The sequence below is a fragment of the Myotis yumanensis genome, unplaced genomic scaffold (assembly GCF_028538775.1).
Source record: "Myotis yumanensis isolate MYYU_CA2020_CCGP unplaced genomic scaffold, mMyoYum1.0.hap1 SCAF_14, whole genome shotgun sequence".
NCBI classification, from domain to species: Eukaryota; Metazoa; Chordata; class Mammalia; order Chiroptera; family Vespertilionidae; genus Myotis; species Myotis yumanensis.
The window spans coordinates 34243661-34260220 of NW_027223765.1; the positions used below are offsets into that span (position 1 = coordinate 34243661).

Below are 16560 nucleotides of genomic sequence, written 5' to 3' on the forward strand. Positions count from 1 at the left end.
AACAATCAGGGGGGACTACTAAGGTGGGCAGAAAGTGCTTCGTGGGTAGGTGGTGATATTTCAGCTGGGCCTTGAAGGATTTATATGATCTGGATGGGTAATGAGGATAAGAAAAGGAATTTTTAAGGGGCTGAGGATAGCTGAAAATGATAAAGTGAGTATATGTGTAGGGCAAGAATGTGAAAGTAAGCACAGTGGATTTTACATCAGCTTAGCTGCAGCCAAATAGGAGGAGATAGGGTTGAAAACCAACGATAATAAATAAAATATTAGGATCTTCCTTATATGTGTGGGGTACCTGTATACAGTACTTTCCATGCATAATCTCATTTAACCCTAACAACAGCCATAGGAGGTATTACTATTACAGTTGTTACTAGTAAGGAAACTAAGGTTTAGAGAAGTTTAGCCATTTGCCCAAGGTCACACAGCTAACAAGTGGTAGAACTAGTACTGAAACCAGATTTGCCTGATCTCAAAGCCCAAATACCTAACCACTAGACATATTCCCTTCCTGATAAATTGAGGCTAGACTCTAGGGCAGTGATGGCGAACCTTCTGAGCTCGGCGTGTCAGCATTTTGAAAAACCCTAACTTAACTCTGGTGCCGTGTCACATAGAGAAATTTTTTGATATTTGCAACCACAGTAAAACAAAGATTTATATTTTTGATATTTATTTTATATATTTAAATGCCACTTAACAAAGAAAAACCAACCAAAAAAATGAGTTGGCGTGTCACCTTTGACATGCGTGTCATAGGTTCACCATCACTGCTCTAGGGGGACCTTAAGTGCCAAGATAAGGAGTTTGGGCCCCATTCTCTATGCCTGGAGTCCACTGAAAGATTTTGATAATCAGAGGTTTTAAAAGAAATAGGCAAGAGCCTTGGTTGGTGTTGCTAAGTGGTTACCGTGTCGGCCCGAGCACCAAAGGACAGTGGGTTCAATTTTCAATCAAGGGCATGTACTAGTACATGGGTTGCAGGTTCAATTCCCGGCCCTGGTCAGGTGTGTGTGGGAGGCAACCAATCCATGTATCTCTCACATTGATGTTTCTCTCTCCACCCCCCTCCCTCCCTTCCACTTTTTCTAAAAATCAATGGAAAAAATATCCTCAGATGAGGATTAACAACAACAACAATAAAACAAAGAAAGAAAGAAATAGGCAAGAGATTGAAGCCAGGAAGCCCAATTAGGAGGCTGGCAAATAAGAGGCATAAATAAAATTCCTAATCCAGAATAATAGCTATGGGGATAAAATAAAGGAATAGTCTTTAAGAAGAAATAATCTACTTGAAATAACCTCTTGCTATAAATATTATATCAAAATAAGTTGAGAAATTTACTACTTGGGTGTTAAATATTCAAATAAAAAGTAACTTTAGATCCCAAGAGTTATATTGTGTTAGCTCAGTGAAACTCCAAAGGCAAATAAGCAGCCCAAATGTCATTCCAGTCTACTCCCAAGCCACTCAGTTCTCAAGGTGGTTTGAGGGTCTTCAGAATGTTGAGTGGTTGAGCTGTCTAGGGGGCTTCTTTGGTCCTATTCTTTACAATTCTCTGCCAAGAATGATTACCCATGAGCTCCAGAGTGGACGCAAGAAGTCCAAAATTGTGTCATCCCCTTAGTAATCTGAGAGAGCTAATCTCCCTTCCTTCAAGAACTGGATCTAGAACAACCAGGGTTTGTCAGGCAGTCACTGAATTTAATCACAACTACTGGGATGGCTGTAGCTTTCTGCTATGGAGGAGTTAGCTGAAGGATGGAAATTCTTATCAGAAGAGTTATATATGGATATGGAGGTGGATGAAAATGGGGCAGTGTTCCCTGAGAAGCATTTGTTTACAGGGTGTGGGGTTCCTGAAGAGCTCTCTAGTGTTCTTTTCTCACCCCACTCTCTCGGGTTATTTCCCTGAAGATGATAGGCTGGGGAGGTATGAAACAGAAGAAAAGACTACTGACAATAAAGGCGCGCGTGTGTGTGTGTGTGTTTGTGTGTGCATGCGTGTGTGTGTGTGTGTGTGTGTGTGTGACTATATCAATATCCAAGAAAGAAAGCAAATTCTCAGAGTGATAGGGTATTGAATAAGAGGAGGGAACATCAGAGAGAATGAACAATTGCATTGTTTTCTCATCAACAAACTCTGAAGTCCAAAGAGATTGATAGGAGAAAGAGTACCATTCAAGTGTGAGTCCAAACTCAGATACTTGGAAGTTACCTATAACGAGGAATAGCTTCATGGGGCTATTGTGAGATTCTAACGAAATGATAGGTGATTCGGAGCTTTATAAACCATATAGTGTCTTTAAAATGCAAGATGCTGTATAAACTGAAATACTATACAAATATAAGGGATAATGATTATGATTACCTGAGGAAGAAAACATCATTAAATATAGTCTGTTACTTGAGAATTATACAGTAATAAGGTTACTTTTAACAAACAGAATTTGCCTGCTGAAATACATCTTCTCTCCTTCAAAATCGATAATCTTGATGGGACTTGACATTTACTTCAAAGAGAAACTATTAAAAACATATGAGACTCCTTTTCTGGGATTAATTTCCTTTAGAACCAGTTTATAAGCCACACAAAATTATCTTATTAATTTATAGCCACATTGTGTTTTGAACCTTATATATTACTTAGCTTAATCATTAGAGTTAACTCCCAAAGAATTATAAGTGTTGTTGTTTTTTTAAATCAAAATTCACTCCCTAAAGCAATGATTCTTAATGTGTGTGTGTGTGTGTGTGTGTGTGTGTGTTTTGAGGACCTGCCAAAATATGCAATGCACAGAACAATTTGTATATGGATCTCTAGATTCCCAGGTAAAAAACTTCCCAGAGTTACAGAATTCAAATTTGATGGCTACAGATCTGAAGGCAATTATTTTCTAAGCATAAGCAGCAGGCTTATTGGAATAAATGTTTAGCCTCCCAAAGGAATTGTTTGAAGGAAACCACACCACTGTAGGAATGATCATATGGTATGAACAATTAAAAATTAATCCATTGGAGTCATATGGGTTTGTGCTGTCATTTCTATGGCTGCAGTGGTTTTGGTGTGTGTGTGTGTGTGTGTGTGTGTGTGTGTGTGTGTGTGTGTACACACAATCCTCATTACTAGTAGGATGCTTAGGCAGCAGCATTTGTCTCCCCAGATGTCTACCCTTAACTCAATTTAAACAACTCAAAAGAATCATAGCCCTAGGAAAAGGCATTACTCAGTTGGGTTGAAATTGCCCTACAGCCTACCTGGTCACAAGAGATGAAGAAAGGCAAGCTTGGTCATTCTTTAGCTGCTCCTGGAAGAGGGCTGGCCAAAAGGGCTTTGGGGATTACACTGGTGTTCTTTTTATGAGACAAAGAGGATTTCTTATGATCCTCTCACATGCCAAACACTGTTAGCACCAGACTTGAGATAAATTAACTCACTAAAATCTTTAGAAAACCTCCTCAGAAAGATAGTATTGTTCTCATTTATAGATGAGAAAATCAAGACTCAGAAAAGCTAAATGACCTATAATTAAAGTCAATTAGCTAATAATTAGCAAAGCCAGGATTTAAACTCAAATTTGATTTCAGGGACTAGACTCCTTCCACTGCCCAATACTGTCTCTTCCCATTTCTTCCCCGGCCTCTGTGAAACACTCTTGTTAGCCTCTCCCTCCCTGGAGGGCTTCTGGAAATAAACCCATTCATTTACCTCACAAGGGACAGTGCCCCGAATGGCCCATCTAGGATTGAGACTCACTTGCTTCTATTACTAACTTTCTTCATGACATGACAAGTTCCTTAAGTTACCTGGGCCTTGGTTTTTACATCTGTAAAATAAGAGGATAAAAGTAGATGAAACTTTGAACTGAAAAATGTAGTGACTGAATTTTGTGCACTCATCCCATTCTCCCTAGCTGGCATGCCTCCCTATCCTGTGGGTTGCTCACAGCTCACCTCTAGGGTGGCATCTTCTCTGACCACCCCAGCTTGACACCAACAACATGTACCTGATGGTGGCCATTTTACACTTATTTGGCTCATATTTTTCATTCTCCTTCCATATCTTTTCTGAATTCCTCAAATATTTTTGTTTATTTAACCCCTATATAACCAATTTATGAATAAACCAATTTATGTTGTAATCCCCCCCATGAGAGACAGTTGTTTGTTTCCATTTTTCACCAATGATGCTGAGACTAATTCTTTTCCTTGCCTCCTTGAGTACATGTGCAAGAGATTCTCTAGAGTGAATGTCTAGAAATGAAATTGCTGAGCCATAGGGTTTGTGCATTGGATATTACCAAATTGTTCCCTGAAGTGGTAGTACCAACATTATGTTCCCATTTGCAATGTGTAAGAGTTCCATTTCCCATATCCTCACCAATACTTATCAACCTTATTTTTTTTTCAAAATAACATTTTGACTGCATTTGTCTTATGGTGCTTACCACTTGCTTTTTAATATTTGTTTATATGCTTCCCTTTTACTGGGCTGTAAAATTCTGTGAGGGCAGAATCCTTGCTTAACTCATTTTCATATTTTTCCCACAGAACTTATCGAGCCTAGTAAGAACACAATGAAGAGTTGTGAACAAATAAATGATGAGCAGAATTAATCTTTTGTTGTTGTTAATCCTCACCCAAGGTATTGTTCCATTGATTTTTAGAGAGAGTGGAAAGGACAGGGAGAGACAGAGAAAGACAGCAACTCAACTGGGGCTGGGGATCAAGCCTGCAACCCAGGTACATGCCCTTGATCAGAATTGAACCTATGACCCTTCTGTCTGTGGGCCAGTGCTCTATCCACTAAGCCAAAAGCGCAACTAATTCATCTTGATCCAGGGAGATGGAGAGTTTCATAAGGGCAGGGATGAAGTGTTCTCTCTATTAATCTGGGATGAAGATGTGGGTAAGGAATCCCCACCAATTGTAGAAATGATTGCACAGTAGTCACAATTGACCTATAGATTAAGGTTTCAAGATCTATAATGGACGGTCATCAACCCTTGGAGATCCCCGCTTTAGATCAGTTATCATGGTATTCATCAAATATTTGTTGATTGTTGTGAGTGGCAAATTTCCCAATCTCTGAGGCCATCTTTATTATGTACCAAGAGGGCTGTTTCTGAATGGAACTCCCCCCACCTCTGGCCCCACCCCATTACTAAGGGTTGGATAGAATCCATGTGTCCTTTGGACTAGGGTGCTGCATGATCTATGGTAAATCCCTCCCCTTTTTGTCACCCCAGCAGTTCCAGGGTTGACTCATTTTCTAAATAAGCCACTTGTGGTTTTTGGTCTGACATTAAATGTGGAAGAATGAGTAATTTTTCAAGAACCAGAATTATATTTGATCACAATAAGATACACAGTGTATGTTACTCATGGTTCTAGGATAAGGGGTCAACACTGGTAACAAGCACTCTGACCTTCCCCCATCCTTTCTTTCCCTGAGGTCAAGGGATAGGTGAAGGAAGTGGGTATAAGTGTGAAAAAGTTTTGTGTACATCTCTTATTTTGTTGCCACGTTATGTACAATTTAACACAATTACATCTTGCTCCCTCTGCTAGATTAAGTAAAAGAAATATAGCAAAGTAGTCTAGGCCATGAGTTCCATTGCTACACTGCTTGGGTTCAAATTCCTGCTCCACCACAAACCAGTTGGGTGAATTTGAGCAAGTTATTAAATTGATGTGCCTCCATTTTCTCATTTGTAAAATAATAAAAGTACCTTGTTTGTTATAAGGAATAAATGATTTGATAAATGTTAAGTGCTTAGAATTCTGCCTGGAACTTAGGGGCACTATGGAAATGTTAGTAAATATTTCCTTGAATTCATCACAATGTTTATACTTATATTAAATGCTCAGTAAATGCTTTTTAACTAAATGAATTCTCTTAAGACATATTTGGAATCAGGGGGATAGAAGTGACTACAAGTGCTAGACTCTTGGTTGGAAATAGAAGAAACTATAAAGATCAATTCCCTTGAGCATAGATATTCCTTAACCCCCTCACCCCCACCACCACCCTTTTGTTTGGTTTGTATTTTGTTCCCTAGTTATATGTGTTGTGTTGGAGGAGAGCTGCCATTCCCAGAGATGTCATTTAATGAGAGGTTCTACTTCCTGCCTTTTAAGTGTAAGAAGAAGGTACAGATCTAGAACCTTGAACTCTGACAGCATGGCTAAGTTAGAAAGGAGACCCTGGCACCAGAGAAATCCATTCTCTGACCTCTCAGCATCTACTTTAAGGAGAAGTTAGCAAGATAGTGGCATTATAAGGTGAGTTAGCAAGATAGTGGCATTTGGATGAGTGTTTGGTTGAGTTAGTAGAATGGGTATCACGCATAGGAAATTATTTTGATAAAATGTCAATATACTGATTTCTTTTTATCGGTGCAGATGTGGTACTTATCCTCACAGCATTTTTGATTTGGGAGAACATACTCCTGAGTACCAGAGACATGAGAAGCTGGAGTGAAAACCCCAGAGACCATCCTCCATCACAGGCCTCTTCAGGATGCCTGGGGCTTGTGGGATCCCCTTCACCAGGCAGGTCAGTCCAGCCTCATTGGTACCACCATGTGGGCTTCAGCTGAGAAGCTTGATACACCAGACAAGTGGGTCTAACTTGACTGCTATGGGGGCAATGGTGCTATGCTTATTAGAAAGTCTCGATATTTAGTAAAATTGGTAGAAATGCTGAGTTACTGAAGGAAGTACAGATGTCCTGGAGGAAATGTAATCACTGGAGAGGTGTCAGGAAGCCCAGCATAAGTGGTGTCTAAAGGACAGCCATACTCTCATCCACTTGGAAGTAGTCATACACTCACAATCACATTCACGCAGAAGCACATTCACACATAATAACACAAACAGCTTCACCCTCCTAGACTTTTCCCTTCCCTGCACTCCCAAACACGCACACACACCTCACATACACTCAGTCAAAAGGGTAGCTTAGGGGAGACCTCATGGCTGAATCAAATGCTGGTTAATGCTGCTACTTTTATTACACCAAATGTCTTAACATTTATTTTGAGATGAACACAAAACTTGGTATACTGCTGTTACAGTGTCATGCATTCTCCACAGTGCAGCTTCGGAGCTCAAGATCACTGCAGCACACACAAAAGAACTGCACTCCAGAGAGGGAAAGGAGAGAACTGCAGATCCTTGTTCTCTCCAGTATCAGTAGACTAAAGGTGCTTCACTATGACAGCAGTCAAGGAATCTCATGTGCTGGGCAGGTGTGTTTTCAACAGCTAATCAGGTGTGTCTGACAAGGGATCCAGGTAAGTTCCTAACACCAAGAATATTTTGGGTTAAGTATATATTCCCCACATAGTCAGCACTGACTAAAGGAAGGGGGGCATGCTTAGCACTGCATCTGAGTTAGGTTAAGCTACCAGGAGTCCTCAATGAAGGGAATCCTGATTTCACAAGGAAGAATAAGACATGATGGCGCTGTCACAATAAGGCCACTAAACTCACACCAAACGATGACCTCAGAGAATGTTCTCACAACTACAGAAAAGCAGCTCTATTCTCTCTGATGTCAGGTGCCCTTCGCTGATTAGGCACCTGCCCTGAGACCTTCACAGGATCCTTTCTGAGCTGCACATCACTTAGCACAACGGAGCAGAGGAAGGGGCCACACAAGTCAAGGTCATGGGACATCACTACCAAACGTGGCTGACTGTTGTTGGCAAATGTCTCAGATGCCTTTCCCGGTTAGGCCAGGTGCCCACGTGTGTCTGAAGAGCTAATCTGAAAAGAGGCTGGCAAAGGACTTCCTCAAGCTCCTGATGGTCTCTGCTTTGGCTTCATCCTCATTGGCTGAAGACCGGAAGAAGGAGGACTCAGAGAAGCTGAAGGCATTTGTCAGGGACTGCGACTTGCTTGAAGATAAAAACCAGAGAGAATGTGAGAGGGTGGTGTTCTCAGCAAGGTAGGAAAGGACGATCACATGAGGATACACAACTGGAACCCCCACTCCCACCCAAGGGAGACCTAGGTGATAGCAAGCCAGCAGGGATTGTGCTACCAGGATCCTGGGAGGCTCCTGTGCTATTTTCTTCACCTTCACTGCTGCTAAAACAGGAAAGGATGGGAGCAGTGAGGGAGAGAGGAAGGAGGGAAAAAAGGAAGAAGAGAAAAAAGAGAGAGAAGGAAAAGAGGAAGAAGGGGTGACTCAAAGGATGTTTCTTTTATTTAATGCTAAAGGGTCAGCAGACTAAATTTCCGAGGCCTCAACTTGGTAAGTACTAATCTTCCCCTCTGATGAAATGTAGCAACTAGGGGCCCATGGACTCTTGCACTCTCTTTTCCATGAACTGTCAAGTAGTGGAGTCAGCATCAGAACATCTGAGTCAGTCTTGATTCTGCCACTCACTTACTCTTGACCTCAGGCAAGCTATTGCCTTTCTGGTATTTGGTTTTTATTTGTGGTCTGTACTTGTTTGGTAAAATAATCTCTAGGCCTTTTTAGAGCTTTTTATATTCTGCTTTTTTCTTTCATTCCAAAAGAACCTTTTGGCTTGGCACAAACTCTAGTGCTCAATTTACCTTGAGCATTAAAGTGGATGTAATCACTCTTTGCAGCCTTCCTCAGAGGACTCCTAATATAAGGTCTGTGGGGCTCCGGGTGTCCAGGGGCAAGAGACACAGTCAGCCCTTCACATTCACAGATGTAACCAACTATGGATCAAACATATTTGAAAAATAAATCCCAGCTAATTCTTAAAAGCAAACTTGAATTTGCCATAAGCCAAGCACTACGCTGAAGCCATGTGAATGAAGATGTGAAAGCATACCCGGCTGTAGGTTATATGCAAATACTACACAATTTTATATAAGGAACTTGAGCATCCTCAAATTTTGGTGTCTGCAAGGGGCCCTGGAACCAATCTCCCATGGACATTGAGGGACAACTCTACTTATCAGGCTGACACAAGGTTGTTAGGCAGTTTTCTAATAAAAAAAAAATCACACACATTTTAGGGACTGATTTATCCCTTGAGAGATTAGCAATTCAGAGAGAAAAACTCAATACAAGAAGGTCGAGGAAAGGCTAAGCCCAGAACTTCGGAAGAAGATACAGGTCTAGTGTCTCCAGTGGTCCGTTTTCTCTCCTTCTTGATTTCTACTATGTCCCTTTCCTGCCAGTTTCTGTCTCCAGAACTTTTTTCCTGGTGCCTTAAAACTCCTAGCCCTCCCCTAAATTCAGGGTGTAGCCCCAGAAACTTCATTCTACAGAAGTATGAGCAGTTTCTCGCTTCCTGCAGTGACTGTGAACAGATGCCCTGCCTTTCATTAGACTAAAGATGAGCCACACATGCTGGCCTCTGGGAGGGGGACTCCTCTGCACACACAGGCTAAGGGACTGGGTATCGGCCTTCCTCATCAGAGGCTGACTTTATTCAACAATGTAAGCAGTGACAACCCAAAAATCTGCCCTCAAACTGGGGCCAAAATTGGAAGGTAGGAGAGATTAAAAAGTCAGCATACAGAAAAAAAAAACTGGGTTGAAGGGAGGTTATGGGACATGTGAGATAAGAAATGTGTCACTGGCCAGAGCTGGGGAGCTGGAGTGGGTGATGCTCCTCCTGTCATGTAGGAAAACCCAGAGAAAGTGGTCATCTGGAGCCCTTGAGTCCTAATCCTGGCTATGCTGCTAATGAGCAGAGTGGCTTTAAAAATGAACATTAATCGAATCTCTCTGAGCTGTTTTCTCATTTATGCAATGGCTAGACAATCTCTAAAAGTGCCTCATTTGAACTCCAAAATTCTATGGCCCCCTATTCTCCCTCCCTAAAGATTCTCATTATTTTACTATGAGAAGCACAGATGGGTCTATACCAGTGATGGCGAACCTATCACACGTGTGTCAGAGGTGACACGCAAACTCATTTTTTTGGTTGATTTTTCTTTGTTAAATGGCATTTAAATATATATTAAAAATATCAAAAAATATGTCTTTGTTTTACTATGGTTGCAAATATCAAAAAATTTCTATATGTGACATGGCACCAGAGTTAAGTTAGGGTTTTTCAAAATGCTGACACGCTGAGCTCAAAAGGTTCGCCATCACTGGTCTATACCATTCCCCCAAGGCTGCAGCTGTCTGTGCTGATAGTGATGCAGAGTACTGTTTGGGGAAATTGAAGAGAGGTATCTCTGGTTCTGGTGGAGAAGGTGGAACTGACCACCACCCACATGCTGGTGCTGTTCTTCTCAAGTACAGCCGTACTACTTCCTAGGGGTCCTCAGTTCCTCCCTGAAGCAGGGCAGTATAATGGGGGCTTCTAGTGTTTCTCCTGGGAATGAGGGAACCCCAGAGGATGCAGTTGCTCAGGGTCTCTATCTGAGCCCTTCTCAGATGACCACACCAGAAACTGACCTCTCTCTGAGAAAGCTGAGAGTAAAAAGTTGAAATGGATTTAACTAATTCTCTCTTTTCCTTCTGGGCAGCCTTGCTAATTATATACCGTAAATTGTGAGTCAAAGGCAGCAAAGAGGATTTTTTTTTAAATTGAGAGAGAGAGAGTGAGAGGAAGAGAGAGAGAGAGAGGGAGAGAGAGAGAGAGAGAGAGAGAGAGAGAGAGAGAGAGAGAGAGAGGAGAAGGAGAAGAAATGGGAAAAAGAGTAGGAGACAGGATCAAAAAAACAAAAACCCTAAGCTAGTACAAGAATAGAAGGGGTAGTATCTCTGCCTTATTGTCACTCCCCAGGAAGAAAGGGGAGGGTTTGAGCTTCTAGCTAGACTTTAGACTTTCACTTCCCTCTTTCCTATCCTCCCCAATCAACCCTAAATAGGCCCCCAACAACAACAAAAAACCCACACACAACCAAAAACCAAAAAATAAAACAACCCAAAACCAAAACCCCCAAAAAACCCCACAAAAATATCTGTGGAGGAGGAAGAGGCCTGACTGAAGGTGCTTTCTAGCACCTCTGGAGCCCAAGGTCTGTGAGGAAGGGCAGGAAGAGGGGAGGGGAAGCAGCTGCTGAGTTGTCTCTTACTTGAGCTGTGGGTGAGGCTGGGGCTTCTGTGGTGGAGCAGCCGGGGGTGGCTGGGCCTCTGCCAGGGAGCTGCTGCTGGAGGGTGCATCTCCGTGGGTGGTGGGGCCGCCCGGCAGCTGAGGAGCCGAGAAGGAGGAAGAAGAGGAGGAGGAGGAAGAGGAGGAAGGTGGCACTGATGGTCCACGGGGGAGTCGGCGTGGAGGCAGCACCTTGCCTGGGGGTTGCATTCCTTGGGGTTGCCCAGGGCCCCCTAGGTTCAGTACAAGAAAAACTTCATAATTTAACCATATCAAAGGGTTTTCTTGTTAAAATCTATGTCTCAAAGGGTGTGGTTAGTTAATTACTGAAAGGATAAGCTCCATTACAAGAAGCCACCCGAGGCTCTGAAGGACTCCAGAGGGAGTCCCTGGTTACCCTCATACATTGCCACTACTAGCTTTTCCTCAGAGACACAGCACCTCAGTCACAGCAGAAGTCGGGGGACAGGGAAGAAACCATGGGATGAGCGGCTTCAATTAGAGGTGAGCTCTCTACAGAAGACCCCGCAGACCAGAGGGACCCCACCCCTCTTCCCCAAAGGATCCTCAGGTACAGGCCAACCTGCCCCTAGTAGGAGGTCTCAAGTTCCACACAGCAGACACAGTACAGGGCAGTGGAAAGAGCAGTGGTCTGGGAATCAGAAAACCCAAGACACAGTCTATCAGTGACTCCTTGAGCAAGTCAGGAAACTCCTCTGGGCCTCTGTGTTTCTAAACATAAAACTGTTTAAAAAAAATAAGGCCTACTTGTAGTTTTCTTTTAAGATGGTAGTGTTTTAAAGATGGTAATAGGTGAGAAAGTTCTTCAAAAAGTATTCTGTGCTTTATGATCATTGATAATCACTGACTTACATTGTTTTATGGAGCTAGCCTTTGTCCTGCTCTGAGTCTATACGTGTCTGATTCCCACCCCCACCCCACCAGGGCTTCATTTTAGTATTAGCTCATGCCCATGACTAAGATAAATCTTTTGTTTCCAGTAACTCTTTTGCTTTTTTATTACCATCCGCAGGGGCTCCAGTCCTTTTCAGGTGAGTATGGTAAAATTCTACAGAAATCCAAGCCCCATTTTCCCATGGAGATGATGTGGGCACCACCTGGTAAAGAAGACTCCCCCACCTCCACCCCCTCAAAGAGGACCAGGATTCCCTTCTCCCAGAATGAGACAGAAAACCATCTGTGGTCTGGAAAGAAAAAAGTCATCCTTCCTCTGGAGATTGATAGACAGTAAGTGTGGTACCAATGGCTCTGATTTTGCTGAGGGTGGTTACTATAGTCAGGAGTCAAAAGATGTCCCCATCAGCACATATAGACTAGTGGAATGATGCATAATTGGCCTAGAGACCCAATTTCTCAGTCGAAATCTCAGTGTCCACATCCATGGGCCTACTGGAAGGAGTGGTTTATAGAAACTCAATGGCAGCTAAAAGTTGTGTTGTAACTTAGTTTTCTAGAAACACCAGAACACCTGTACCCTCTGAAGAGGTAAAATTCTATGTTTATACCATTGTGCACCCATGACTGTCGGCTCATTTATCATCAATTATCAATTATCTACTTTATCATCAATTAACAATTAATACTAGGGTTAGTTACACATAAATATATAAATGAATGAAAAAATGGAAATTTTCATCTTTAAGAATTCCCAGGTTCAAATTAGATAACTAGCAAAGATGACAGGTTAGCACAGCGGTTCTCAACCTGTGGGTCGCGACCCCTTTGGCATTCGAACGACCCTTTCACAGGGGTCGCCTAAGACCATCCTGCATATCAGATATTTACATTACGATTCATAACAGTAGCAACATTACAGTTATGAAGTAGCAACAAAAATAATTTTATGGTTGGGTCACAACATGAGGAACTGTATTTAAAGGGCCAGAAGGTTGAGAACCACTGGGTTAGCAGATTATTTCATATTAACCAGTTTTTGCCTTTTAAAAGTTTGGTATTATTTGTATTAACATCTTCTTATAAAATATTTCACGTTGATAGCTCAGCATCTTGTACCAGAAATCTTAAAGCTTTCCCACCTGTACAGAGATGCTTGAATAGCCAGAAACTTTACAACTTAACACTGAAGACAGATATAACTTTTCCTTTATTGCACATTAAGCTGTACAAGAGAGTCACAAAAGAGAGGTACTTCAATCACACTTCCAGCATTAGCTGAGGTTCTCACACTGGGTCAGTACAAAAAAAAAGGGACAACATCAGAAAAGAAATGGGTACAAAACACCTGAATGGCAATCCTATACTGCGATGCATATGTCCCCCAGGCCATAGAGTTGTCCCTTAGCATGCTGCCTGAGGTTACATGACAGTCAGGTTAAGCTGTCTACTTGTGTTTGGCAGTTTTCTCTCCCACCTGAGAGACCTTGGCTGATCCCACCCTGGAACCTGACTGAATTCAAATAGCAACTTTGTGTTTGTGGTTCACAAATGTCACATGAAAAGCACCTGGATGTTCACACTGAGAACATGCAGAGAAGCAACACCACCATCAGCTCACCACTGGACAAAAACAATAAATAAATAAATAAATTCTTCCATTCGGGGAAATGTTGCTTTATTCCTTTCTATCATTTGATCAGATTGGGAGGTATTGAAGGGCCTGATTCTTAGGCAACTCACCTGAAAGAGTGTAAATGCATATATGTATATATTTACAACAGATTGATTACCATCATCATCTAAAGAAGGGATCAGAGACAAGAACATTCACACTCAGTGTATTTCCCTGTAGCCTCTGAATTTGCCAGCAACCCAAGGAGAAACCAGAGCAGTGCCCCTTGACACGTAAATCATGTTACATACTGCCAACACTAGTTGTTCCTCAGACCTGGTAATCCAGAACAGTGACATATCAGTATAGGAGTGAAAGGGAATGTAAAAGTAGAGCCAGAAGCACTTCTTCTGAAAGGCAAACTGCTGGCATGAACTTCCATGAACCATGATGCTAGAGGAGGCCACTTGGTGCCCGTTCCGAGCCTGGCCAGGAGATGGCAAGATGAGGCATTGAACCCAAGGCCTGCTTTAATTAACTGCCTCATCTCTGCCCAGGAGCTGAGTATTGGAGGAAAGAGAACCAGTGAGGGTTCTTCAAGAGCCACAGCTATGCAGCCTTGGCCCCAAACACACACAAGGTAACATCTGAGACAGTTTTTCCCTAGAAAGATAAAGCTCTTTATACTTTAGACTCCAGAGGGCTCTCATAACAGCAGAAAACTAAAGCAGGAGTCCACCTCAGAGTTCTGTAGGCAGTGTACCGACTCAAGTGAAATGGGACATTTTAAATTTGGTCTCGTGTTATGATGCCTCAGGAGAGGCCAAGAGCAGAATGGCCCGAATCCTTCCCAGACTTTCAGTAGCTCCCTGCATTCTATAGGTCAAGCTTTGGGAATACAAAACAGCCTCAGTTCCACAAAAGCACACACATGGCCAATTCAGAAACAGCAACAAAGAAGAAACAACTTGGGGGGACTGAGATCAACACAGAAAATACTCACAAGTTCACCTGGATATTGCACATCGGCGGCCCCATTTTTTTTCTAATCTCAGAGCTAATTATTTAATAATAAAAACAAAGGGTACACTGAGATGTAAAATACAAAACACATTCTTAGAATAGCTTCTTCTTTATGTTTCATGTCATCACTGAAAACACAAGAACTCTACAGGCACAGCCAGCATATTCACATATACTCAAACTGCACCAAATTTTAGCAAATGGAGAAAAATGTGGATGGCTTCAGATTCAACGGATGAAGCTATGGAAATTAGACCTTGGAAATCTCTTAAACTTCTATCTAGTCATGCAGAAAGAAAGCAAAGCACAGTTCATTGAAGATCCCAAGCACATTCATGGAGGTAAGCAAGGGGTGGGGGTGGTTTAATTTGAGCCTGGACCAGGGGGGAAGGGTGTGTTAAAGGGGAAGGGGAAAAGGAGTGGAGTTGGGTTTTATTTTTTGTGGTCTTTGTTTCTCTCCTGTCCATCCCCTAGTCCTACTTCACCCCACATTATGTAATACTTTAAAAAATATATCAAACCACCCAGAAGGTAGAGTCACACTGGACTTGGGAGAGGCACGATTCTTTTGTACACTGTTTACAAACAGCCCTGGAATCACAAGTTATACAGAGAAACATAAGTGAGCATTACAAGCACGAATAGGGACAGGTAAACAACCAGACAGAGGAGCTGACACTGCATAGGAAAAACACAGTCCAGTCAGCATTGAAAGAACGCAGAAACGGCACCAATGGGAGGGTGAGTTGCTTCCCTCCCCACTTTCCTTTCTTTCCTTATTTGTTTTTGGCTTAAAATTTCTGCTTTGAAAAATTAACTACCAATCACTTTAAGAAGCTTGGACTTGCTTTGGCCCTACTGCAATGCCATTACAGTCGAGAATATACTGTAAACAACCTTGGGGGGCTGGCCGCTGAGGTGGGGTCTTGCTCGAGTCCGGATCCTTAAGTGTTCCACTCTGGAAGACAAAAATGTAAAAGAGATAAAAAGAAAACTCTAAGCAGATTCCAAAGAGAAGCCCTGTGGCTTTGTAGTATGACTTCAGTGGGATCTGTGGGATCTGGTCCAGAGGCTTCTGCTGTTTCAGAAATAATTTTCAGCCTCTAGGCTGTTGCTGGCACACAGGTGTAGACAGTCTGGGGCTTAGAACTACTCTGATACACAGTGTATCCACCCCTTTTTCATTTCACCCCTTTTTAGATTTATAAGAAGCTTTGAGTCTTCCATCAGCATTTGATTTCTTCTATGTGATCTGCCTGATGTCCAGCTTCCCCTCATACTCACAGGCCTTTCCTGAAGAAAAGGGAAGGATCAACACCAAACTCCAAAGAGCAGGCTGTGCTTTCAGCGACTCCAGGGACTGAAGAAGTGGTAGTGGTGGTGGGGTGGGGGGAGCAGGGAGGAGCCCGGACCAGGTGAACAGCCTCATTTGGCTCTCTTCTCATGAGGAGTTACCTCCAGGGTGGGATCAGCTCTGGAGCAGACTCAGGGGTCAGAGCCACTCTTTGGGCTGGCTACAACTCCCACAGGAGGGACTTGAAGGAGGGGACAGTTGTTTGCTTTCCAGAACCTTTCTTACCCAAAGGGAAGGAGTATGATGTTCATGTTTGTAAAAGTGCTCAAGGCCAAGCTGTTTTCCTCTCAAACAGCATCATTACATTTTACCCAACAACATGGCTCCACTCCCATGCTTCCTCTCCTCCAGCTGTGATTCTGATTATGTCCTAACAGGATCAAAGATGCATGTGACTTCAGTCTGTCTAACACTTGTATGAAAGCGGTGAGCATTTGGAGCTTGAATTCAGCATAGGGGAAATGCTCTATAAAGCCGGAGGGATGCCAAGTATGCCGATGGTGATGTCAGAGAGGGAGCTTCTGAGGCAAGGCTGTGAAATGGGCTGAGTATGTCTTCAGCACTCTCCCACTTCCTCTTTTAGTGCTCCTCTCCCCTTGTGACA

The 16560-nt window shown here is 42.6% G+C and overlaps 1 protein-coding gene across 2 annotated transcripts in view; it reads right to left on the reverse strand.

Moving 5' to 3' along the window:
* Positions 1-7014: 7014 nt before the first annotated feature.
* Positions 7015-16560, reverse strand: part of SYN2 (synapsin II) — a 153095-nt gene continuing 143549 nt past the window's right edge. For both annotated transcript variants that reach the window (XM_070433616.1, XM_070433617.1), the window contains exons 11-13: positions 15500-15560; positions 11033-11282; positions 7015-7908 (exon numbers count right to left, since the gene is read on the reverse strand). In XM_070433616.1, coding sequence (XP_070289717.1) covers positions 7773-7908; positions 11033-11282; positions 15500-15560 — 447 coding nt within the window. In that variant the 3' untranslated portion in view covers positions 7015-7772. The remainder of the gene's footprint in view (positions 7909-11032; positions 11283-15499; positions 15561-16560) is intronic.